Source organism: Alosa pseudoharengus, unplaced genomic scaffold, assembly GCF_046254945.1.
Source record: "Alosa pseudoharengus isolate Yale_2024_CS ecotype anadromous, Long Island Sound unplaced genomic scaffold, YU_APseudo_1.1 YU_APseudo_1.1_scf_14, whole genome shotgun sequence".
Classification (NCBI taxonomy): domain Eukaryota; kingdom Metazoa; phylum Chordata; class Actinopteri; order Clupeiformes; family Clupeidae; genus Alosa; species Alosa pseudoharengus.
Window position 1 is genome coordinate 28,994,198 of NW_027468609.1, and position 26,912 is coordinate 29,021,109.

The 26,912-nt window shown below is 40.6% G+C and overlaps 3 protein-coding genes across 5 annotated transcripts; 1 reads left to right on the top strand and 2 right to left on the bottom strand.

The window, feature by feature from the left end:
- Positions 1-1,586: 1,586 nt before the first annotated feature.
- On the bottom strand, positions 1,587-9,866 carry kctd9b (potassium channel tetramerization domain containing 9b). The gene is made up of 12 exons (XM_076284563.1): positions 9,619-9,866; positions 9,166-9,287; positions 9,032-9,075; positions 8,809-8,908; positions 8,557-8,615; positions 8,309-8,437; positions 8,125-8,192; positions 7,943-8,038; positions 3,914-4,063; positions 3,588-3,693; positions 3,321-3,454; positions 1,587-2,438 (listed from the first exon to the last, which is right to left on the bottom strand). The coding sequence occupies exons 1-12, from the start codon at positions 9,727-9,729 to the stop codon at positions 2,322-2,324; spliced, it is 1,236 nt and encodes a 411-aa protein (XP_076140678.1). The 5' UTR covers positions 9,730-9,866; the 3' UTR covers positions 1,587-2,321.
- Positions 9,867-11,927: 2,061 nt separating this feature from the next.
- actr1b (actin related protein 1B) lies at positions 11,928-17,448 on the bottom strand. Its single transcript, XM_076284565.1, has 11 exons — positions 17,257-17,448; positions 15,998-16,062; positions 15,807-15,882; positions 15,512-15,637; positions 15,261-15,385; positions 14,938-15,154; positions 14,721-14,813; positions 14,390-14,564; positions 14,198-14,259; positions 14,036-14,076; positions 11,928-13,759 (listed from the first exon to the last, which is right to left on the bottom strand). Exons 1-11 carry the CDS (start codon positions 17,302-17,304, stop codon positions 13,657-13,659), a joined length of 1,131 nt encoding a protein of 376 aa, XP_076140680.1. The 5' UTR covers positions 17,305-17,448; the 3' UTR covers positions 11,928-13,656.
- A 464-nt stretch (positions 17,449-17,912) lies between these two features.
- On the top strand, positions 17,913-25,197 carry marchf5l (membrane-associated ring finger (C3HC4) 5, like). 3 transcript variants are annotated; one of them, XM_076284567.1, is made up of 7 exons: positions 17,913-18,034; positions 18,647-18,735; positions 19,583-19,785; positions 20,072-20,202; positions 20,422-20,611; positions 24,482-24,648; positions 24,798-25,197. In XM_076284567.1, the coding sequence occupies exons 2-7, from the start codon at positions 18,707-18,709 to the stop codon at positions 24,957-24,959; spliced, it is 882 nt and encodes a 293-aa protein (XP_076140682.1). In that variant the 5' UTR covers positions 17,913-18,034; positions 18,647-18,706; the 3' UTR covers positions 24,960-25,197. The 3 variants fall into 3 exon arrangements, with proteins under 3 accessions (XP_076140682.1, XP_076140681.1, XP_076140683.1); XM_076284566.1 differs by having other exon boundaries at positions 17,913-18,030; XM_076284568.1 differs by having other exon boundaries at positions 17,913-18,030; positions 20,437-20,611.
- The last annotated feature ends 1,715 nt before the right edge of the window (positions 25,198-26,912 follow it).

Here is a 26,912-nt window from a genome sequence, read left to right on the forward strand (position 1 = left end):
GAGAGAGAGAGAGAGAGGCATTGAGAGAGTGAGGTGGAGAGAGAGACAAAAAAAAGATAGAGGCATTGAGAGAGAGAGGTGGAGAGAGACAGAAAGATAGATGGAAAGGTGAAAAGAGAGATAGAAACAGAGAGAAGTGGAGAGAGAGGTGGAGATATATAGAGAGAGATGGAGAGGTGGAGGGACAGAGCCACAGTGGCTTCCTCTGGCCCCTGTCCCAGTGCCGAGGAGGCAGATGTGGTGGGCTGCTGCAGCAGCAGCAGCAGCAGCAGCACATCTTTCTGGGCTGACCGGGCCCGGCACAGGAAATAGTAATAAATGATTCAGATGAAGTGCTCCGAGGAGATGGTCTGCACCGCGCCATCGGCAGCGCGTCCAAAACAAATAGGCCTGTAAAAATGATTCAGCCGCGGGGGAAGGCGGACGGGCAGGCAGGCAGCTGCCATAGGTGCAGCCGGAGGAGGAAGTGGACTCGGGGAGGAGGCGTCAGAGACCTGCACGGGGGCCTGTTGTTTTTGACACCCACAGATCTGTTTGCGATGGCTGTTAACGCCACCAAAAACAGACACTGCCACAGTGTTTTATGAGTTGTGTGACAGAGTGCCCCCCCACCCCACACACTCCCTCTAACACACACACACACACTCACTTACAGTACTTGTATCACCTTAACAATCTTCTGGCATTGATTCTGGCACTGATATTGACGGTTTCTTTTTATTTATGTTTTTATGACTATTGGTCCAGTGTGTTTTTCTGTATTATCTGTCTTAGTCTTTATCTTTAGTTATCCACTGTACAGCACTTTTGTCAGTTTATGCTGTTACAATGTGCTTTATAAATTACATTTACTTACTTACAATACAAATACAGTGCTATCCATCATGAATATTTTCAGAATATCCATTACATGTCCAAGCAAAGTAGTACTTATGTTGTTGGATGGGATGTGCTTTTCAAACATAGAAATGAAGGCTTTCCCAATACTTTCCCTTTTCCCTTTCCCTATACTCGTTGAAGTGGTCATCTGTCCACCTAGATCTTTTTTGCATGCGGTCTGGCCAATCAATCACCCTTGGCAGCACATCCTGGCAAACAGGGTTCACGGTCTGCTACAGTAGTTATCGTCCATGTTGAACTAGTGACCCGGATGCCTTTGACAGATCCTACACCCAAGGTGTGCTCCACATCTGCTTTTCAGATAGAACCTGGCTGCCTGCTGGTGCTCCTACAGAAAACACAGATTCTGCTGCCCCCTGCTGGTCATACATTCAGATATTTCCACCTACCAGCAACAATACAAATAAATGTGACATAAGAGTAAGTAGGCTATAAATGACGAACTCAAAATACTAAAGAGGATGTAGGGTGTAGGCTACAGCAAAATGGGCGTAGCTCAGAGTTAAATGCAGCTGATGTTACACTTTGGTCCCACTGATGAAATGAACAAAAGTGTCACTAGTGTGGCCGTTTCTGCTTAGTTGACCACTTAGTTGTTAATTATGGTAAACCACTTCTCAAGCGTGAGAATTACACAGCGTTTTGTTGAGGCCCTTGCTAGAGTCAAACATCTACTGTGAAAAACGTATGTTTAAATGTGCCTTTATTTTTCTCTGAAACATTCATTGTAATAAAGTACAAAATACAGTATGTTTGCACCTATACCCATTTTTGGTTTGTCTACATAAAAACACAGACAATATAATACACCTGAACACTAAAATAGCAAGACAATGCACAAAAAAGGCTGATTCATTACCAAAGAGACAGAGCACATGATTATTCACTATTATCACAATCCTGCAGTGATATTTATAAAAGCTTTGAATATTTCAACACGGGACACAGTGAAAAGACAGCTGCATATATAATACAACTTTACATTCAGGTACAAGCTTATGACACAAGCTCCTTTGTTTGTGGAAATATCTGGAGATCAGAATTCCCCATGGACAAATTTACAGTATTCTGATTGCATCTGAGAAGGACAACATGCAATGATAATCTAGACATAACCATTCAGATCAGTGAAAAAACTAGAGAGACAATAACGAAGTCATCAAGGACAAGTTCTTAAGCAGAATCAGTAGAAGTTTGTTCTGGGAGTAGACTGTGCACATCTTTACATGAACAGCAGAGTAACAGTCAGTCAGCAGTGCTCTGAATAAGCGGCCTGGCCCAGTGTACTATCCAGCTTCACTCACCTCTGCTCCGAGAGAGAGAGAGAGAGAGAGAGAGAGAAAGAAAGAAAGAAAGAAAAAAAGAAAGAAAGAGAGAGAGAGAGAGAGAGAGAGACTGTGGAGAGAGGGGAGGGAAACTGTCTATCGGACACTCTGGGACATGTGCAGTGGAGTCAGCATCTCCTCAAAGATGGCCCCCTTCACGTTGGAGCCCCGCAGATTGGCCTCCTGAAGGTCACAGCCAGACAGGTCACAGTTCTGTCAGAGGGACGAAGGGAAGAATGTGTGAAAAGCAGAAAAAAAAATATTTTTTCAGTGCCCAAAGTGTGCAACTCAGCTCTAGAGACTAATAACACAGAACAATCTGCATAATAGATAACAGTCTTGGAAAAGTTCTCTCTTGCATAACAGCTACACACTTGAAGTTAATCTTATAATGAATGCATTTTTGCACTATATATTGCAAGCTATAGAAAAGAAGAGACTATTTATTTTTTTCTTTAGATTATAATATTACATATTAGTGTTTTATAAACTAACTTTAACATGTATCCATCAGAACCGAGCTGCAAATAACTACACTGAATTGTGCATGTATTAATTACATAAAACTATCTGACTTTCAGTCCTCATAGAAAAACAGTGTTGGCACAGCCATAACTACTTTCAGGTAGTCAGGTTTCAGACAATGGAAAGGGGGGCATCACATTGATGGCCTTTTATACTATTGAGTGACAACTGAGAAACAAGGGACCACACACTAAAGAAGACTAATCCAGTCGCGTGCAATCCACATTCCTCTGCTTACCAGCAATTTATGGCAAAAACAATGGTTGGTATTTTGATTAATGACTGTAATTTGACATCAAACCATCTCAACCTCATATCAACTCCAGATGCGCAAATAAACCATAAAATATGTCTCCCAGATGTGTACACATGGTATCAATTTTTTTACGATGATAACCATTTACATGCATGCAAAGGGATCCCTGCCCAACAATTTCGCTTCCTGTTCTCCAATTATTTTTTGTTCTAAATTCAGATTAAATTCAGATTTGTATCACTGACCAGTACAAAATAACCATTCATGTTTTTTTATTTAGGTATTTAAAGTATTTTCCAATAAGGTTCCCTCACCTCAAGGTCTGTCCCTGCAAGTGTGGCCCCTCGTAGGTTACAGTTCTTCAGCTTGGCATTCTTCAGGGTGGCCACCCGGAGATTGATGCCAGTCATCTGACTGCCCTCCATGTCAACTCCTTTCAAGTTGGCACCTAAGAGAACATCAGTTACAGCACCGCCACACATTACAGACCATTTTTGGCATCATAATGTTTTGGAAATATAGGTCAGCTTGCTTTATACGAAGCAGCCTATATATGAATGAGTTTTACTTCTCACACACACCTTCCAAATTGGCCTTGAGCCCAGCTGGATCCTCAAAATTGCAGCCTTTCAAGGTGGCACCCTCTGCATTGGTGCACAGCATTTTCACACCCTGCAAATTGGCACCCTGGAAACGTGCGAGACCAGCCATTAACATTGCTTACAGCCAGAAATAAATAATGTTATTTAATGTCTCAAAAACTCACAGAATGGAACGCTTCTTTGAATATACACCTGCACTTCTTTGAATATACACCTGCATATATATTTTTTTTTTTTCACAGTATGATATCTAAGCATTGTGTCGGCATTAGGTTTCTAAACATAGATCTGAGATACGAGCTTACCTCTAGGTTGGAGTAGGATAGGTCTGCCCTCTCCAGGTTGGCACCACAGAGGTTGGAGTGTGTGAGGTTGCAGCGGCTGAGGTTGGCCATCTTGAAATTTATGTAGCGCAGATCAAGACGGGAGAGGTCTGCACCACTGAAATTCAAACCCTGAACAAAGAGTGAAAGAGTTAAAGGTGATGATTACAGTAGAGTAGAGTTTTTCATTTAAAATGTTTACACAGTAGAGGGATGAGCAGTGGAGGAAGATGACTCCAGCCACTTTTACAGTTGATTAGCTCCAACAGAGCAAAGTGTGAGATGTCAGATGTCACATTTGGGAGACAGAACAGTTTTTTCTGAATGCTTAAACACAACCGTGATTCTTATAGCACAATTTCTAAAACTATTAATACTTCTAGCAAAACCACTCACTGAGTTCGCAAAACTAAAAGCACAAACACTGCTTTGCACTCAGTTTGCAAACACACACTTTGCACAACTGTAGGCACAATTCAACACTCAATTTCCAAATGATCAACACACTACTAGCAAATCTATACACATGCATGGCTATTATTTTCACTATTTTGCCAACTCTCTGGCACACTTTCTCATGTGAAAACTGTTTTAGATAATTAGTTCACTTTGCAATCAGCCTAAGCACTATAAATAAGCCACAGGTCATGTACAATGGGTACAATGGAGGGAGCAGGAAGAGTGAGAACAGTAAGAATTAGAGGAGGCTGAAGAATAGGACATGGAGGTGAAGAAGTAGGAGGAAGAAGAGGAGGAAGAGGATGCGGAGGTGAAGAAGTGAGAGGGAGAGGATGACAAGGACAAGGAGGTGAAGTTAGAGGAAGAGCACAAGGAGGAGCAAGAGGAGGATGAGGAGGGGGAAGAGGAAGGGGAAGAAGAGAAAGAAATAGCCCTTTTACAGGCAAAAAATCAGTCTACATGTGGGGATATTGTCATGTCAGGCCTGGATACGGCATTCCAGAATATAATTGTGTGCTTACTATTGTGATGGCTTGTGTTTACTGTTTGATACGAAAACACCATTTTTACAAAGGTGTGAAGAGTTAAGCAAGGTGTGTTAGCTTTTGCAAGAGAACTACAATGTTTTGCTGATTGGGTGAAAGGTTTTCCTATTTCCTAACAGGCATAACTGGAAAATAATCAACAATTGTACAAATGAAGCAAGTTTTATTTATTTGAATTTCATCAGAAATTGAACATACTCAATAACATCTGTCTTGAAGCCATTGAACACAGCAATTTTATACCAGACTATACCACACATGAGGGGCAGAGTCTCACTGTGTGTGTATTGCATATGTATTTTTTGATAGGGGATGGCATGAAAAGGTAAAAAGAAGAATTGATGTCTTGTGCATGAGTGACTGCCAAGCATGTAGGTCCTGGTAGCATCCAAATCACATTGGCAGACATGCAGGGGGGTTCATTTCTTGAGCAGGAAGACCTTTCAAGTCTACCATTTTTTGACATCCATATGTTGTCATTTGCAAGCTGCTGACAGTCGAGTCCAATGTCTGGCTGCTCAATGGCTGGTTCTATGGCTGGCTGCTCAACGGCTGGTCCTGCGGCTTGCTGCTCATCGGCTGGTCCTGGGGCTGGCTACTGGCGGGCTGGTCCTGAGGTTCGCTTGCTTTTCAGAGCTGGCTGACAGGCTGGTCCTATGGCTGGCTGCTCACGGTCTGGTCCTGAGGCCTGTTTGCGTTTTGAAGCTGATTGATGAGCTGGTCCTGTGGCTTGCTGCTTATTGGCCGGTCCTATGGCTGGCTGCTCACGGTCTGGTCTTGAGGCCTGTTTGCGTTTTGAAGCTGATTGACGAGCTGGTCCTGTGGCTTGCTGCTTATTGGCCGGTCCTGGGGCTGGCTGCTGGTGGGCTGGTCCTGAGGTTCGCTTGCGTTTCGATGTAGGCTGACGGGCTAGTCCTAAGGCTCACGGGATGGTCCTGGGGCTGGCTGCTTGCGGGCTGGTCCTGGCTGCTCACAGGTTGGTCCTGGTCCTGGCTGCTTGCGGGCTGGTCCTGGTTCTGGCTGCTTGCAGGCTGCTTCTGGGCTGGTCCCGGCTGCTCACAGGCTGGTCCTGGCTGCTTGCGGGCTGGTCCTGGCTGCTCACGGGATAGTCCTGGGGCTAGCTGCTTGCACGGCTGGTCCTGGGGCTGGCTGCTTGCACGGCTGGTCCTGGGGCTGGCTGCTTGTGGGCTGATCACGGGCTGGTCCTGGCTGATCACGGGATGGTCCTGGGGCTAGCTGCTTGCACGGCTGGTCCTGGCTGCTCACAGGCTGGTCCTGGCTGCTTGCGAGCTGGTCCTGGCTGCTCACTGGATGATCCTGGGGCTGGCTGCTTGCAGGCTTGTCCTGGCTGCTGAAGGGCTAGTCCTGAGGCTCTTTTACATTTCGGAGCTGGCTGATGCTTATCCTCCACTTCAAACTCAGTGTCGGACTCACTTTCTGAAACTATTTGCTCTGCATCACCATCAAAACCCTCTGACACACTGACACACACACACACACACACAGGACCTATGATTTCCACACTTTAACTAGTTCCGGGTCCAGTGGACCCGAACATCCTGTGTGTAATATAAATGTGAAGGGGGGGTATGCAGGGGGGGTTCATTGAAAATGTTTTCTGATTTATGTTCCTCACAGAAAATGAGCCAAGGCCAATGAATCTTAGTTTTAAAAAATAATTATTTGTATCATTTTTATTAAGCTAAAAACTGAAAACGGGTCCCACAGACCCGAACACCTTATAAGGGTTAAGCAATCAGAAAAAACTGTAAGCATGTTTATGGAGCTAAACAAAAGGCTATCTTTACTAATGAGCAGATCCTAAATCTTTCAAACTGACTGCTAAGTTTTTTTTGTGTAATTTAAGTTCAGTTTGTTTTCAAAACTTCAACGTAGTTATAGCACTAAAAATGTAACAATCCCATTTGCCAGTGAAATGAACTTGTGTCATGTTTGGACCCCAAACAAACTAGACAGGGCCATGCCCTCTTCCCTACCATAACAATTTCTGTCATATGTCTATGAAAACGTATCATATGACTGTAAAATGTCTATGACTAACACTAAGGCTTTTTTCACATTACAAGCCACATTCTTTAAATCTTATTTTTGCTTAGATCAGACATTGGTATTTAACTCTAATGAGAATGCATCAATCTTCCAAAACGTCACACACATGCACATTGGCGCACGCACATATGTGTCACCAACAAGAAGAAAATGATGCTGCATTCCAAACATGTAGGTTGTCAGATATTTTTAAAAAAATAGGCTGTCAGATATATATAAAAAAAAACTAACAACCTTAAAATCTCGGCCTGCTAATTGGGTTTGCCCCAAGTGCTCAAATGAACTCCCACATTGAGTGTTACACTGTACCTTGTCTAGGAAATTTCGACTTCTGAGAAATTTGCCTTCTAGAACAGGGAAATGATTACAGAGTTGTCTGGAACACAGCATTAAAACTGACAAGAAAAGTATCTACAGTATGTATAACATTTCGCTCTTGTGGCAGCTGTAGCCTACATGATCACGTCTAAGGCAAATAACTTTTACCATTGTTGCAGAACTTGCTGCTGCAACAGGAGATCGGTAGCCTACCAGAAAGGAGCATGCATATAGGCAAACAAGATGCATGAATACCAATCTGACCATTCTTATTCATGTCGCATAGCCATGAATCAGATATACATCCGATCAAGAGCCACACATGGAAGTGACTCAAATCTAATAGAACAATATCAGATTTTAGTATGTTCACATGACCTTGTAAAACATCAGGTCTGTGTCACATCAAGGATAAAAAACTTCAGATACGAGTAATTTCAGCTTGATAATGTGAACATAACCCAAAAGTCATTCACTAAATGACCAGTGATGTCCATCTATTTGTGTATCATTCAATATGCCAGGTCATTGTCCACTAGTTCATTTACCATGGGTAAATAATGCACAATGACAAAAATAATCTCTAATAAATCAATATCCCAGTGTAAATTCTCTGTACCTGACAGCGTAGCTCAGATTTAGTGGGTGTGGCCAGCAGGAAGCGCACCAGCTCTTTGCGGGAGATCGGCGAGTGATCATCAGGCGGCTGGGAATTCTGGGAGAATTCACAGAGCAGATCAAAATGAGTGCTACTGGAGTCACACAAGGCACCATGTTTGAGCATTTTAGGCCTTTTCCTACCTTTATTAAGCCTTCCAGCTGCTCAGCAAGCTCTTCCATTCCGAAAAAGCGTGCCTCCTCCAACACACCTGATAACAGACAGTTACGGTCAGTCAAACAGTCTACTGTTTGGGGTTTTGCTACAGGGACATATTGAGTGTGGGCACATATCTGATAACAATACCAAAAGCACTGGCACACTTACCCCGAAGATTGATCCCCTCATTGATAATTAACTGGCCGTGTCTGAGGTAGTTAAGAATGGGCTCAAAGTAGTCTGGACTGCGATCAATGAGGTATGCACCTTGGTCATCTTGTTTGTTTCCCCAAACATCTAGTGCAAGTTTACACAAATAAAGAATCAAAATCACAGAACAACGCCCTTAATCATGTTGAGGATCGAAAACAAGCTAAATGGCTTCATTGGAATGCTGTGGGCCACTTATGTCTTACCTTTGTCTCGAAACATATGAGCCAACATACTGTCTGGCTCCTTGCTTACCAAAGTGCTCCTGCAACAAACAAGGGAAAAATATATATTTGGTGTTTTCAGTGTGCAGTATGCTAAATATGTTATTAAGTTTTTTATATAAATAACTTATAATATATATTTGCTACAGTGTTAATTAAGGAATGGAAGGCACGTGGTACGTGTCTGGGCTCTAACCCTGCAGTTACTGTATCTTGGCAGTGAAATACCCTTACCTTGTGGTGGTGAAACAACGTCCTCCAACATTCAGGGTCAACCAGTCAGTGTGAGCCTGGATGGGGAAATCTCCATGATCCTCACAATCTTCTTGTGGATCTGGACACAGATGACACAGAAGGTATAATGATTTGGCAGAAAGAAACACTCTTCAAGCAGGTTTTCATTAAAGCAAGCAACTGTTTAAAAGACAAACACAAATGTAGGCTATAAGAATCTCACCAACAAAACGATCTCCTTCTGACACATAAAGGACATCATCATCCCTGAAAAAAAGATCAATATACCTGAAAAATTAGGAACACTTTAAACACTATGTAACCTACAGAGATGGAAGTAGGCTACAATTACCTCACCTTACTAGGGCTATGTCGTCAATGAGGCCTCCCTTCCCGTTATAAATGTTCGAAGCTTTGATACCAAGTTTGCTGCTTGCCACTGACAGTAGGTCGACTAAGGTCCCATACACAGCCACAACCTGACAATGAACCATTGAAATGTACCAAAATGAGTATTTCCAAGAAACGATTCATAATGAAGGCAGCTATACCACAACCACAAGCAATTGGTGAAAAAGATGATGAAGACAGCCTGCTGATGTTTGGCTTCCTCTATTTCCCCTTTTGTAGAATAGCATAAGCAAATACATAACAATAACTTGTTTATAAACAGATACTATCTTGAAAACATAAAGAAGTGTTTATTATGCATGTTTTTGTAGGTGTTAAATGTAACTTTAACGGAATGATTGTCTACGGCTAGTTTTGTATTTCGAATGAAGAACAGGAAACGGTCAAAATTACACACACCTTGCCATTGCTGGAAGTTCCATTTACAAAGAGCGTCACTCTCCGCATCACTTGTGGATTTTCAGTGTTAAATAGGCTACAAGAGTCGGCACAAGCTGACACATTTAACATTAATTAAAGGCGTAGGTTTACCATTCATAACCTGAAATCGCCTAATACTAATGTTGTCCAAGAATACCTAGCAAGCTAGCACTATTTGCTACTGGGAGTCGCATTAGGCCCAGACTAGTCACCACCCACTCAGCACCTCACAAAACACAAAAAGGACGTGTTCATAGCGATCACGACTGCGCAGATATTTTCGTCCCTCCTAGCTCCTGTTCTGTTTCTAGACAGGCATAGGGTCATTCGACTTCATGTAGCGCTGCGCAGCTGGCTGAGCGTGATGCATTCTGGATTAAAAACAAACAAACTGTAGGAATCTTATAATATTTTGGGACAATAGCAATCTTTTAGGAATTCTGGCCTATTGGAAATATTATTACCGATTGTTACATAGAGGGAAGGGTAGAGGTATTACTGAACATCATAGAAGTATTATACCATAGAACTAATAATCTTATCGTAAGGGATGCATTCATGGTTTCCGAATGATGGGAGAAATATTTTTCCCAGTGGAAAAGTTCATGTGAATACCACTTCCTCAGTGTGGGAAAACAAGTGGGAAACTTTGAGAAGATTTTGCTAATAGAGTTTCCCATAGACTTGTCATCACTTTGTCATCACTTTGTCGGCATTAGGCCTGTAGTCCTTGTGAATTTTAATGTGACTTGACAAATATTGTCGTTTTTTTTTTACTTGAGAGCAGCATATCCTTCTTTCACAAGCGTCTCATGGCATAGTTTTGAGCAAATACAGTTTATGTATTATTAATGTGCATGTTTTAATCTTCGCAGTGTTTTCCCCACATTCCGACTGCAAAGCACATTAACACATGTAGTCAGAAGAATGCTATCATCACTTGGGGATGGAATTCTCATTATTCCCAGATGCCAGATCCCATGTGCAACATGAACACAATGCATCAATGCATGCTTACTGGAAATGACCAACTTTCTAGCGTGGCACCATGCCACCAGGATGTCAGCATGTCACATGACCTTAAGACCTTGCAGGAGCAATGGGTCTCCAGTCAACTTGTATAATTGCTCACCTTTGGTTACATCAACATGGAACAAATTCTGTGTTGACAGAACTTCGATCTAATTGGCTCCCAGGCTCCACTAACCCATATTATGCATTATGTTAAGTTTTTACTCCAATATTTTTAGATCAGTGATCTCCAATGGAGTGGCAATTTTAAGTTTTTTTAGGGGTGCTCAAGCACCCCTGAAAAATAAAATAAAACATGGGTATTTTTATTACAGTGCTTCCACTTCTTCAGCAACAAAGAACAAACACCACAAGATTGGCCATTGTTTTCACTGTTGCTACAGGAAGTTAATTACATCCAATTCCGTTATATGCTCTCCAGTTGTTGGAAACTAGGTGTTCTGCAAATTATCAGCATTAATCAACATTGCAAAAAGCAAATATCATGGCTTGATTCAATTTATTCATACATTTATTTATTTAAACATTTACATAAACAACCTTTCATTCTGACTGAAATCATTCCGATTGAAGATTTCGGCTCAAGGGTTTACATAGGATGTGACCTAATATAGTCTATAGTGTTTACATGGGCCGACACACTTAATTGAAACAGCTGCACACATCATGCATTTCGTAGAATAGCATTTACCAGGAGGATGTTCATTATGTGGCAGAGAGACTGTTGGGCATGTGCATGTACTTGCAGACATGTTTTGTAAGCTACAGCACAGTTGACACCGAAAAAGTTGGTCAAAAGTGTCAAGCGATGAAAAGTGTCTTATTTTGTGGGTTATAGAGCACAAAACAGTACATTGACGAGTCTAGGTAGCTAGTAGGAAAAGTGCTCACCTTGACATGACATTTATACTTGCTTGTTTTAACTGCACTGTGAATATAGATATGCAGGTGAAATGGTGAAAGGCAACTCAATCTCATAGGTCATTGAAAAAAGAAAATGACAAAGTTGTTCTATTAATAGTTTTCAATATTGTATTGAGATTTTTTAAGCAATTAATGGCAATGCCATAGTTTTCTTAGCATTACGTTTTTTTGAACATACCAACCTACAAATTCAACCACTTATTTAGTGTGATAATCTATGTAAAAGGAGATAGATATTTAAGTAAATTCAAGAAATCAAAGAGATGTATAATCAATTGGTCTGTCACGCCATCTACAGATGTCTCTTGTCCATGGAAGACAGTACAGATTAATTCAGACAGCAGTCATTAATTTATTTATTATATTGAATTTACAAAATGAAAAGTAAAAGCAACAGTTGAAGAAACAGTTTTGTACATTTTAGTCCTTTTGTGACTTTTTTTTCTCTTTTTTGAATAGCAATCCACTGTACACAAGGCTGATGAATTGTTTACCTTTTAAAAAAAACAACAAAGCATTTTGTGATGTTCCAATGCAGACACCAGAGTAAGGCGAATCTAATTCATGGACAGAGAATGGGACTGTAAATAACCTTTTGCTGCACCCCAACGGAAAGCACCCCACATCTGCCAAACAAAAATTTTACCCAAGCCTAAGCAGGGCACAGACGTTGAATCGGAAACTCACTACATTGTGCTTCCGCATACTTCCAACACAGTGCATCACCTTACAGCACGTCAACTGTCTTCTTAGTGTGATTCCATCTTCTGCACGTGTGATTCAGTGATGAATTCAGTGAACATGTGGTCATACAATCTGACTGGGCCTACTATAAAGAATGCTAGTGGACTAGTAAAATATGGAAATACTGTAATAACCATTCAAAGGCAGTTCAACAATTTCAATCTCACATCAAGCCAATGATGAGGGGGGGACCAATCACGAATGAGAAAATAAGGTTGAATTCTCTAAAAGACAATCTTAAAGCCCAGTGGAATATTGTGGCCAGTTGTTGTTGCCAACTGTGCTCATATTTGAATATTCAGACAAAAAAATGGATAATTTCATGGTTCATCCTTTTTATCGCCGATTGCTCAGTCTGAGTTGCTGACATCTAATACATGAGAATCATCATATAGCCAATTCTGGGACACCTTAAAACCATCAGTGTGAGGTGAAACCATTACAAGTTCAAACTTTTACAACAGCATGCTCTGCTATGGTAGACAGTATACCTGCTCAAGTTTCTAGAAGTATCAACGCTACCTACCAACTATGTTATTTCTCTTCTCATGCTATTCAGATGTTCTCAACTGGAGTGGTATCAGCCTTGATACAGTCAAAGAGAGACCCATGGAGTGACACAAGACCACACGGCCTCAATAGTGTCCTTTACAGAAAACTGGATCAGTGGTAAACAATTGTTTCTTACTGCAGATTTCTCATTGTTCGCGCACGGTAACCATTTTGACAAGCAAAGAGAAAAGACAAATTTAAACTGATTTCTACTTTCAACATCCACAGGGTGTCATCAAACTGATGACCGGGGAAGGACACACTGAGAATCCTCTATATTTTGGAATGAAATTATAATAAGAGCATAAAATATTTGCCTTCGTGTTCATTAGACTGGATGATATGATCCTATCTCACAGGGCACAGTAAATAGTGTAATAAATACCTTTTGCGTAACGTATAAGCACTGCCCTTTGATAAATGGACAAAACAAAAACAGTTACCAATATTCACTGATGCCCCTTGAAAGCCTTTTTTTTCTTAAGTTTGATGGTCGTGGATGGGGTGCAGACCTGTCTGAGAATGCAATGCCTGCCCATATCCTTTTCCCAGTCCTGGCAGGAGTCCCAATAAGAAGGGTCAGAGATGGGGCAACAGAAGGCATGCCTAGCTGCGATGAGGGGTCCAGCAAACTCCCCGACCAGAGGGACAAGAGGGGGAGAGTCTGGGAGTTTAAAGCTAGGATGGAGGGTGGGGTGGGGTGGAGTGGGGGGGTGAAACTATAGGCATGAGGGGTAGCTGGGGACTTAGTGCAATTTTTCCACATTAAAAGGTCTTCCTATGGATGGCACGGGCACGGTCTTCTTCATACTCCTTTTTGGACACCCACATTTTCTTGAAAGTATCCAATGAAGCAAGGATGGATCCCCTGAAGAAGAGAGCCAAAACAATATCCGTCATATGTTCGTCATATGAGCTTTTGTGTGCAATGCAGATACATGTGCCATCTCGCAACTCCCTACAAGTATGTGCAGTTCAAGTGCTTTATTTCATCTTGCTAATAAATAACACCCTCTCCCACTGGGAAATACAGTATATGAGCCATGAGCTGTCATTTTGAATTGTGATAAAATCCAAAGTGAATCATGGTAAACATCATAAAAATAGACCCCTTGACCAGTGGGTATACACTTGGACATCTTACCCTATCCATGTGGAATACAGTCTCTCCTGTGGCGCAGAAATCTGTTGCAAACACATTAATTCACATTAAGAACCAAAAGATAAACACATAAAATACAGTTGATATGCTATTATTGCATAAAGCAGTTAATTACAAGTAACCTTCTCAATTGAGTTACTTTACCTTTATTTTAACATCTTTGGGTGCAAGCTTCTTCACTTCACTCAACAACCGGTCCCCAAAACCTGTTCAACAAGAAAGAAAATAAACGGCAATAATTACACCAAGGCGTTACATATAAATATAGATGTTGAATATGACTAAAAAACAACTTAACTACATGTGCTCAAAATGTCTGAGTTGTCAGTTATTTACCTTTCAGGAGTGTTGAGCCTCCAGACAGGACAATGTTGGAAAAGAGTGTGCGTCGCAGGTCCATGTCCGATTTCTGGATAGCGAAAGCCAGCACTTCATGGATGCCCTCACTTTCATCTCCAATCAGGTCGGGTCGGAACAGGAGCTCAGGAGCACGGAACCGTGCAGGCCCAATCTGGAAAATCAGAACAGGTTAGAGTTCTGATATAAGTACCATGATATTATAGTGTCATTTTTTAAGATGTAAAAAATAAGAAGTACTAAAGAGTACTGCCAAATCAATTCAACTGATCGATCGTTATCAAATGATGACAATGACACCATTACTCACATCCAAAGTGCTCCCATCAGGAAGGGTGTATTGTGCTTTCTCGGTCTCAAGCGTTTCATCCTTCTGGGGGTTCAGGGACAGGTAACAAGCTCTCTGCAATCACAAACGTGCATTTTAAATATATATACACACCCTATTAGAAGCTGTTAAGAAACTAAAAATTCATATGGAAGAATATCTTCAGGACAAATACACTGCTGGCCACTGTCTTCTGTACCTCTTTGATGGTGCGCACCACCTCAAACTCAGCTGAGGTGTGGAAGTCATAACCTTCCTTGCGCAGGAGCAGGCGCAGATAGCGGGAGACGTCACGCCCAGCGATATCTACCCGCATGATGGAATGCGGGATAGCAAAACCTTCATAAATGGGCACAGCATGTGTCACTCCATCCCCTGCATCCAACACCACACCAGTAGTTCGGCCTGTGGCATACCTATAAAAACCAGCATAACAAATTTAAGAAATGAAAATATAACTATAGTTAACTGTTACAATTCTACAAATAATACAATACATAATTGTTTAGAAACATTACTCACAAGCTGAGAACTGCCTGCATAGAGATGAAAAGGGCTGGAACATTGAAGGTCTCGAAGAACACCTCAGCTGCACGCTCACGGTTTTTGCTGGGGTTCAGCGGTGCCTCAGTAAGCAGTACAGGATGCTAAGAAAGTAGGTTAAAAGCAACAACTTTCACCTTCCAATGTGTACGAGGCCCTCAATATACTAATAAGTACAGGATATAGTGATAGACAGATCTGCAGATAGTGAGACATTCTGAAATCCAAACCTCTTCAGAGAAGGTCTGCAATTGCTCCTTGGAGTAGACATATTGCCAGATGCGTTCCATGTCATTCCAGTCTTTCACAATGCCATGCTCCATGGGATATCGCACAGACAACAAACCTCTGTGCTCCTGTAACATCACACAATTAAAGGTCACCTTATCTTCTACACAAACATCAGTGACATGACTATACCCATGACCCCATACCCATTGTCATGACTGGATTTTGTGAGAAGAATGCACACAATTAGGTAGTGATAACACTGATCAGCTATTAAGCAAGTTTCGGTGCAGTTACCTCAGCTTTAGGTCCGATAAATATATCCCCTTCCAGGGCACCAGCCATAACTCGAACATGCTTTGGACGTCCCACACTGGATTTTAAAAAGAAAGAGCAAATACGTTATGTCGTGTGAGGGTAGAAGAGAGGGTGATTTCATAGTAAACTCTGGCTAACAACACTGTGTGCATAATATGCATATAACTTACTAATTTGGGAAGCAGTATTTGGGGATCTGGTCTCCTGCAAAGCCAGCTTTGACAACACCAGAGCCCTATGAAAACAGAATAAGAATTCAGGGGAAACACAGGAGTGGGATGTGACAAAAAGCAAGCTGAAAGAAAGTCACTGTGCGGCAGATATCCTCTTGAGGGAACACACTTGGACTCTTTAAGTCATCAAGCGCTCCCCTCTCACATTCAAGTCATGAGACAGAGCCTGAGGAAAGAGATCACAACCCAACGCCCTTGCCTGCTAAAATGGCAACAAACCTGGTTGCTTTCTCCCACCGACTAAAATAGAAAACTAACAGATTCTTTTTCACGTTTTTCTTCTTTTTTTGCATGAGAAACACAACACTTGTCTTGCAGAAAAGCCTGATGACAGAATAGGCATAGGCCTAATACTGTAATGTCACAAGACAGAGCATCCATCCGACGAGCTGATTTGATCAGATTGTGTGCTAAATATTAAGATTACTCTAATGTTATGTAGTTCTTTGAAAAGAGGAAATGTGACTTCTATCTTGGCTTTTAACCATGACAGACAAATGCCTGACTGGCAAGGCGGGGTTCAGACTGCTACGGACTTGCTAGCCATTTTAGCTAGCAACAATAACAGCATGATAATCACTGTTAGCTGGAAGGCTACAGAAAAAAACACTAGGCTAGTGGGCTTGCTGACGTTAACGTAAGCTATCCAGTTCATATTAGCTGCAGGAGGCTAATGTCCCAGCTACTGAGAAAAACACCCACTGTTAATTCACACCACTGCAGAATCGTTGATGCTTTTAAGTTATACAACGTTTTATGCCGATGTAAACAGTTGATTCCTGATTGTTAAGACTATAATGACAATCGGCTCGTTTGCAAAAAACGGCAATACTCGCCACCACACCAGTCAGACACCCAATTATGTTATCTAGCCTGCAAAAAAGCGCCTGTCACAGTTTGGCTAGCTGACTTAGCAAGCTAACGGCTTTGCTAGAAGAAATATACGCCGGATGACATGGAGCTACAACAGAACGTAATTGTTGATTAAGCCGATTTCAAATGGCAGGACACATTGCTAATTTGTGTCGATACACACACCCCCCACGTCCAGTAACAATGCTCTAGTGAACTAGCATGGTATCCTATTTTGCTTTTTTGAAACAATGATCGACACAATACAATGGTTATTCAGCATGCTAGCAGCCTCGGCTTCTTCGGTTGCTAGTAAGGGTGTGGATGGGTGACATCATACTTACATTATCAATCACAACCGGCTGGTTAGCTATAATGTCATAAGACTCCATGATAGTCCAACTGGGTTGTATATTCCTCCGCGAACGTTGTATGCTCAACCAGATTAACGGTTTTATTCATAAAAATTCCACCAACTCTGTTGGATTCGGGCTAGCGGCCAGCGGCTGTCTGGCTGTGTTGTCAACCTAACTACAAGCGAAAAGCAAAGGTAGGTGAACCAGGGTTGACAGACGGTCAAAATAGCCAATTGGCGTGCTAGAAAAGAATCCTCGCTGTCGAGCACCAATCATCGGGTGTGTGCTAGTATTTTGTGGGCAGATTTCTGTGCGTTTTTAAAAACATAGATTTTATACTGTCTATGGTAAAAATAAGAAGCCATATTATTATTATTATTATTATTATTATTATAAAAAAACCCTTATCTACTACTTCTGGCCGACAAATGAAAATGCACCTGCAGTCTTTTCGACCTCTAACGTTACCTAAGGATAGTTACCCTACTAATATATTAGTGGTAATCACTGGACCCTGTTTAGACTAGGAAACGATAACTTGGCTGAATTTGTCCAGACAATTTTGCTCCATACAGTCAGCAAACTAACTGGCCTGCTTCTCCTTTAAGAGAGTGTTAAACCGGAAACAAAACTGTTCGCCCTGGTGTAACGTCAGGTCTGGTAACGTAATGAACAAGTTGACAAGTCAGGATCGGTTTACTTTGATGTGCCTAAATTGAATCTACATGAAAAAATATATCACCCTAAGGACACGTACTGGACGTAGGTAGCTCTAACATCCTTCATTAGTTGTTGAAGCAACCTTTGGTTGTAGCAATACTGAAGGCAAACCTTTCAATTTGGCCCATAGTGCTACGCTAGTAAATATTAGATTAGAACTAGCTGGCTAGTTGTTTGCTGTATGTCAAATGGGCTGTCAAGCAGTCTTTAAAAGTAAAATTATGTCACATTGCATTTCAGACTTTGTAACGTCAACTGAATGTAATTATCTCGACATTTTTGCTAAATGTACAGATGGTTGTCACAAGCTCAGGAAGGAAACTAGCATTATCTAACGTTAGCAATGTCAGGGCCATAATATAGAGAACATTCGTGTGAAATCATCCAAAATCAGTTATTTCAATCGATTGGTTGCCACCATCAATTTTAACTGTTGTTATGCACTAGGCAGGCCTATACCCTAATATGGCAAGGATTGTTGTTATGTTATGGACCCGACGTTGATATTGACGTTACTTTTAGTTTGATACATGCCGAAGTCGACATTTAACGAGACGTTTGCTGGTGGGCTAGTCATGCCCGTAATGAAGACAAATATTATGGTTGCCCAAAAATAGTTCTGGAATAGTTGGATCACTATGTTTTTTTTTCTCCCCAGACGAGTAAAGTTTGAGCTGACTGACTCATGTGTCAACCCAAACACCCAAGCTGACACAATATGGCCTGTACAGAGGAACCCCCAGAGAAGTAAGAGATTAAACAACCCCTCATGTGAAAAGATGTATCACAATATTGTTAAAAACTGTCTAGATGTATGAAAAAGATATAAATATATATATATTTATATATATTAAAGATAATAAAAAACATTGTTTTTAGTAGTGGTATGCAATAGTAATAATAGTAGTAGCAGTAGTAGTACCAGCCTTGTAGTAATTGTCAAGTTGACCTAGGTGTTGGTAGTTCAGTTGTGTTTGTCCTGGTGGTGCTGGTAGTGGCAATAGTAAGAAATAGTCCTTTATATAGAAATAGTATTTTATATAGACAACTAAAGAGAAACTTAGAGTGTGCAGACCTCCGCTAAAACCAAATGCTCCTGGGCTATCTCTCGATGTTAATAAAAATAATGAATGATTCTGTTCTAAAATGTAATGGGTTCTTCCTTCACCCAAGCTACCCCTCCACAAAGTTCCATGAATGTCGGCCCAGTAGTTTTTGCGTAGTCCTGCAAAGAAATGGCATTGAAAATATAACCTCCTTGGTGGAGGTAATAATCACTTTTGTTTGCATGATTTTTATATACTGAAATTTTTTTTTTTTAATTAGATTAGATTAGATGAACTTTATTGTCCCATAAGGGAAATTTGTCTTTGGCATACAGTGCTACATACAGCATTACAATACAAAACACACACAAGTTCAACGCCCCATACCACATAAAAGACAACAGGAATAAAAAAGCACAGCACAGCACAGCACAGTTTTTTCGTTATTGTTTCTTTTCTTCTTTTCTTGTATTGACCACTATTGACAGCATGAGTGCTTGTCCACTTGCCTTTGGTAGAATAACCCTGTCTTCACATTCCATCTGCAGGCACTGCTGGGTATGCTTTGCCACAGAGCGGGAGGACCGGGTGGCAGAGTGGGTGAGCCCCTGTCGGTGTAGAGGCTGCACCAAGTGGATCCATCAGAACTGTCTGCAGCGCTGGCTGGACGAGAAGCAGAAGGGCAATGGTGGTGGGGCTGTCAGCTGTCCACAGTGTGGCACTGAGTACCGCATTGTCTTTCCCAAAATGGGTACATATGTCAAGTAAATTTTATTCACATAGTGTATTTATAATGAAGAATCATTAGTTCATTTAATAATTAAATATCAGGTACTTTTATTCAGAAACACTGAACTACTAGTATTCATTTGTTTGTAAATGTGCTCCTGACCTTGCGGCGGGTCGACGATAAGTTTAGCATCTTCCTGTTACTTCTGTGAATCAGCTTTTACAGGAATTATTACAACAAAAATGGTGCTCTTTGAAGTAGTTTATCAAAGACTGTTTGAGAAGTAATGCTGTTTTGCTTTTCGTAGGCCCATTAGTGTACTTCCTGCAGCAGGCTGACAGAGCTCTGTCTAGAGCCAGTCCATTTGCTGCTGCAGGCGTGGTGGTTGGCACTGTCTACTGGTCAGCCGTCACCTATGGAGCTGTCACTGTAATGCAGGTACATTATGCACACGTCTTAATGATTGTGTGTGTCATCTTGTTTGCATTTTCTCCTATCCCTCTTCTAGAACTGCCACTCGATTATATGCGAGTAGTATTTATTGCCGAACTAACATGTCCTTGTCACACTGTACCTTGATTGTCACTTTGGATAAAAGCATCAGCTAGATGACTAAATGCAATGTAATGTAAGTGTAACCTCTCTGAGACTTTTCAGCTTTGTGTTCTGCAGGTAGTAGGCCATAAAAAGGGCTTGGACGTGATGGAGCGTGCCGACCCACTGTTCCTGCTCATGGGTTTGCCCACCATACCAGTCATGCTGGTCCTGGGGAAGATGATTCGCTGGGAGGACTATGTGGTGCGGCTGTGGCAGCGACACTCTGCCAAGCTTAATGGCCTTGTCCCTGGTAAGGCTTCACTCAACAATACACCAAGTCAATTGAAGATGTATACAGAGTTTATACAACTCTGGTATCATCAATAATAGTCAAGTATATGGATATTTTTAGTGCTGTGCTATTGTTCGCATGATCATTCTGTCCATATTTATTTTTCATGAGTGACCTGAGGACTTGTATAATACGTAAGGGATAATGTATTGAATGCTGCCTCCGCTTCATGTCGGGGTCCTGTTCGCTCTCTCGGGATTTTCCAATAATGTCCAGCGGACAATACATTATCCCGACCTCCAAAGATTGGGAAGGTCTATTCATGTGAATAGAACTTTCTGCAGCACTCTGAAGAGCCGCATCTGGTGTTTAAAATGGGCATTTATTTTCTGACTAAGGTCTAATCACTTTAAAAATTGCTTTGCAGTTGCCTGTAATAGCATTATGACAGTTTTGTAAATCATGGTTCGAAAGGTTTGACCCTTATGTCAATAGAACTACTAATTGTTGGTGCATATTTCTTATTGGTACATTGGTCTAGGTAGGGCTGTCACTTTATGTTCGAAAATCGATTGCACAATCGATTGGACCAAACAACACAAGTTTCGAAAACTAAAATAGGGAATTGATTTTAACCAAATATTTACACTATTAATTTTAAACGAAATAAACAAATAAAAAAGATAGATGTAACAAAATTCACAAACAAGAATATAAGAATATAAAAGAATTCCGAAGTGCAGTAAGCATTGCGAAAGCTAAAAAGAAAATTCCCACCAAGTTTACGCACCGGGAACAGCTGTTTCAATCAGCCGCTGTGCTGCTCGTGTTTTGCCAGAAAATGGAGGACAACGCGATCAACCTGTGCGACATGTAGAGAGACGAGTGATAGGCCCTAATAACTTGAGGAGTTCGATGTGGAAGTACTTTTTTGGATTTTTGGTATATCAAACTATGGAGAAGAACAAATCGGTAGGCTACGCAAACTGTGCAATCGAGTTCTACGTTTAGTCCAGTCATTTTAGGAGAAAGGGTTGAACAAATTGCAACACAAGCAAACTTAACTCATTTTGTATCCTCAATATGTCCTGAGTAAGGGAAAAAAAGCCCCGAAGAATCCCAATAGGGGAAAGTTTAGAAAAAGACCTAAATATACCCTATTCATCATCAACCATTTTTTATTCAGGGAGAAATTGACTGAGCATCAAACTCTTTTACAGCAATGCCCTGAGTTACAAAACAACAACAATAATCAAAACAACAAAACAAGAACAATAAAAGATACAAAAGGCAAATAATAATAATAATAATAAAAATAATAATAAATCAAATAAAAATAATAATAATAAATAGAAAGAAAAGAAGGGGAATGTATAAATAATAATAATGATATAAAATGTCTAAAATATCAGTCAAAGCAAGAACATCGTGCAACAGCCATATCATCAATCATACCCTTGAATTGGTCTAGTGACACAAACCTATCTAATTTCAATAACTCTTGCAATTTGTTCCATTTATTTGATGCAAAAAATGTAAAAGCTAATTTACCAAATTTAGATTTAATTTGAGGAGTTTGAAGAGATATAAAACCCTGTGAGCGTGTATTGTGGCAGATTGATTTTATGTTCAGAAGAGAAGTTCGGTATAAAGGTAACTTTCCCAGTAATGCCTTATAAACAAAAAGGAGGCAGTGCCTTTCTCTCCTATCATAGAGGGAAGACCATCCTACATTTTGGTATAATTTACAGCGATGAGTTTCATGGGCCTATACAGTATTTTTCTCACGCAAATAGGGGAAAAAAATTAACCTTCACATATCACCATGAAAATTACTGAGTTGATTACTTACATCAAGACAAACAAAAAATGTATTATAAGTTTTTTGAAATTGTTTGTTAACATGGGCAAACAGGGCATAATGTAATTATGTATAGCTAATGTATAGTGACCCAAAACGAGGCATGGAGGAAGATAATACATGTCTTAACTGGTATTATATCTCATCTAGAGGGTATATGCTTATAGAAAATATATGGTTTATGGTGTTTAATTTGTTTTCCCTGGACAGTATAGGCCAAAATGTATCCACTTTACACTAGATTCGCCTTTACAGAATAGAGGGCAATGTATTGTGCATGGCATAGAGGAAGATGGGAAATGTCTTAAATGGTGTTATATCTCCTCCGGAGGGTATATGCTTATAGAAAATATATGGTTTATGGTGTTTAATTTGTTTTCCCTGGGCAATATAGGCCAAAATGTATCCACTTTACACTAGATTCGCCTTTACAGAATAGAGGGCAATGTATTGTGCATGGCATAGAGGAAGATGGGAAATGTCTTAAATGGTGTTATATCTCCTCCGGAGGGTATATGCTTATAGAAAATATATGGTTTATGGTGTTTAATTTGTTTCCCTTAATAGTGCAGGCCAAAATGTATCAGCTGTTCACTTGATTTGCCTATACAGAATAGAGGAGTATGTGTTATGCATGGTATGGAGGAAGATGGGACATAAGTTGATTGATGCTATATTTCATGTACAGTGCATATACTTTTAGAATATGTATAGTTTTGACTGTTTTATGACTTTGGTAAAACCATGACCCATGCATAGGCATGCATTGTTAATTATTAATCTTAAACTATATTTATTAGTATAGCATTTTTGCCAGATGTCACAACAATAGAGTCACTTGGAGGCTAACTGCAGTTATCCCATCTGCACCCTTCTGTCGAATTAGGACATGATCATGTCCATCTTCAACTTTGCCTTCACAATTTTCCTGCATTCACTAACATAAACATACTGTGCTGTCCGATTATTGTTTTAGACAAAAATTGTGCAAAGTAAAGGGGCATCATACAGCCCCCTCTGATTGGACAGACATTATATCAGTCACCCCTGGGCAAGAGGTCAATTACTATAAGACTTGCAAAATGATGGACTGATACTTTAGTGTGATATACTGGATGTTTCAGTGACCTCTAAATCAGATTACGTAAACACCAAACCACTTTCCTAGGCTGAATAATGCCTATGTGTTTGTACAGATTACACATTGTGAAACACTTACATGCAAAAAACCCACTTGGCTCTATTTAAAGATTCAACAACCATTTCCATTGATTCAAAGGGCCACAATGTAAAAATAGACACCAATTTTGCAACAAACCAGTCTGAAATAAGCCAAAAGAATTCACTCTTTGAAAATAAAAGAATGTTCCTCAACAATGCAAGATTCTAAAATTCCATGTTAAGTTAGATGGGGTCAGATATTCTTTAGAATGTGTATTCTACAACATTCTAATTACAGTTTTGTCAGTATTTGCTGAAGAATAATGCATAAAACAACCCTCATTTTAACATATTTCCACCAACTGGATTTTCATGGTCTTTTACTATGGTGTAAAGATCACCAATTGAAATATAAAAATGTGAAAATAAATTCTGTTGCAATTAGTTTTGGGTCAGACCTTTGCCTAGACTATTAGCTCAGTTAGCCTGCAGTCATGTTACTGATGTAATGGCAGTCCACTCGGCTTACTGGTTTTCGAGAATGTTGCACTTCTGTTTGTCATTGTGCACGAAACTTCACGCCAATAAATCATCAGAAATATTGCTGGCTTGCGTCTACAAGCGCCCTCTTTACGTTCGTCCTAATGCCTGTTAGTTGTTTGTGGATTGGCCTATATTTGGCGTTGAAAATGGAAACGTCTTTAGACATAAAAAATCGATTTTACAATCGATTCAATGAACAGGATTCAATCTAACAGGATTTTTTCACAAAAGTGACAGCCCTAGGTCTAGGTCCTGGTCACTCTCCCCAGGAAGCCCTGTGGTATGTGTTTTCACACCTCTAACGTCCCTCTGTGTGTGTTCAGGCCTCGGGCGGACTCTGCCCCGTATGCCAACAGATGGGGGCTATGGGGGGGACCACGTGTCCGTGTCGCGCACCCTGTGTGGAGCTCTCATCTTCCCCTCCATCGCCAACCTGGTGGGCAGGCTCATGTTCCGCAGGGTCACCTCAAACCTCCAGCGCACCATCCTAGTGAGTAGAGGGGGGAGGGAGACGTGTCATGTCATTTCCCCAGGCTATCTGGCTATCTGTCTGGCTGCCTGCCTGCCTGCCTGCCTGTCAGGGTTTTTGTTGTTCTTTTGACGCCTGGGTTCTGAAGCTGTCAATGCTCTTGCCTACAGGGAGGCATTGCCTTTGTTGTGATTAAAGGAATACTGAAGGTGTATTTCAAACAACAGCAGTACCTCATCCAGGCCAACCGTCACATCCTTGACTACCCTGCTCGGGAGGAACGGGCTGATGATCACAGCGAGGAAGACAATGAGGACAGCGGAAACGAGTAGAGACAAGAAGGCCCCTTCACTGCAGTCTCCCTCAGTTTCCCTGGGTTCTACTGTAAAAACTCCATTACCATCATAAACAGAAACAATCATGGAACTGTTTCAGTTGCAGTAACATTATTATTATTCATTGTAAGAGCCCATCAGAAATTATTGCCTATGGCCATTTATGTAGACTGTAGAGATAGTAGATTATTTGATTTTATTTTGAGATTTCAATTAATAAACTTATATGATTGTTGAGTGCCTTTTTGTCTCAATTTCTACACAGTTTTCTGTGCATGCTGATGACATCACATGTCACATCACTGTCTGGCAATTAAAGCAATTCAACTCATTCTCATACCTTAGAGTAGTCATTTTATGAAATTATTTTCTATGTTATATGCTCACACTGAAAAATCTGTGAGATTAGTTGAGTCTAATTACTCAGACATATGCTATACAATACCACGATCAATACCACCAGATGGCAGTCACAGTTTAAAATAAATTTCAATGGGTGAGACAATCTGGGAATATAATTTTTTGGTGCCATGTTTTGGGATGCTTTAATGCTTTTTCTAGGGATGCTGTGATTGTTGATAGTTTGTTGATGATCAAGTGAGAATTTCTACATGGAAGACTTGCAGTTTCTGTATCCATGTGACTTGAAACTGTGTTTCCTTGTGGTTAAAATGTGTGTTTAGGAAGACATCCTATGTAAACTTGAATAAGAATCTTTGCCCTCCTGAACTACAGTACACAGATATTGAATCTCATATACATAACTTTCACAAAAAAAGCAGAAAGTACTTAAGCAGAGAGCAATCCTGTTTGAGGACTTTGAAGACATGTATCAGTAGTTTCTCTCGAGTACAATTACAGATTTTTCTGAATGCTTAAACGCTAACCGTGATGCTTATAGCACAATTTCTAAAACTATTAATTTGTATAGCAAAACCACTAACTGAGTTTGCAAAACTAGAAGCACAAACACTGCTTTGCACTCAGTTGGCAATTTTGTAACACACACTTTGCAAAACTAGGTACAATCCACTGCACAGCACTCTTTTTGCAGAACTGTAAACACAACTCATTGCTTTACACTCAATTTCCAAATGATAAACACACTCCTAGCAAAACTATACACATGTATGCCTATTATTTACACTGTCTGGCACACTGTCACATCATGAAAACGGTTTTAGATAATTAGTTCACTTTGCAATTAGCCTAAGCAGTGTAAATAAGCCACAGGTAAGCTGTCCGTGTGGAGTACAATGGAGGGAGCAGGAAGAGTAAGAAGAGTGAGAATTAGAGGAGGCCTAGGAAGAGGATGTGGAGGTGAAGAAGTAGGAGGAAGAGAAGGAGGAAGAGGATGCAGAAGTGAGAGGGAGAGGATGACAAGGACAAGGAGGTGAAGTTAAAGGAAGAGGACAAGGAGCAGCAAGAGGAGGAAGAGGAAGGGTAAGAAGTGTAAGAAATAGCCCTTTGACAGGCAAAAAAATCAGTCTACACATATTGACCAGGCATCATGTCAGGCCTGGATACGGCATTCCAGAATATATTTTCCCCGGTGCCTTGTACTAGAGGACATTGCGTGTGGTGTAGAGAAAGTTTTGAGAGAGACGACACGATGTAGACTGATTTTTTTTTCTCAGTGAAATTGCTATTTTGTGTTTTAACTTGTGTTTGTTTTGATGTGTGTAAATAAACACCAATACTTGAAGTTTGGATCCCTGTATGTTTACACAACTATGACAAAAGTATGACCTCAAACTGACATAGCCTACCTTGTGCACAGAGAAAGCAAAAGCCAGATGTGTTTTTTCCATCAGTGTGTTGGCACATTGTGTGCTTATTATTGTGATGGCTTGTGTTTACTGTTTGATACGAAGGTGTGAAGAGTTAAGCAAGGTGTGTTAGCTTTTGCAAGAGAATTACAATGTTTTGCTGATTTGGTAAAAGGCTTAT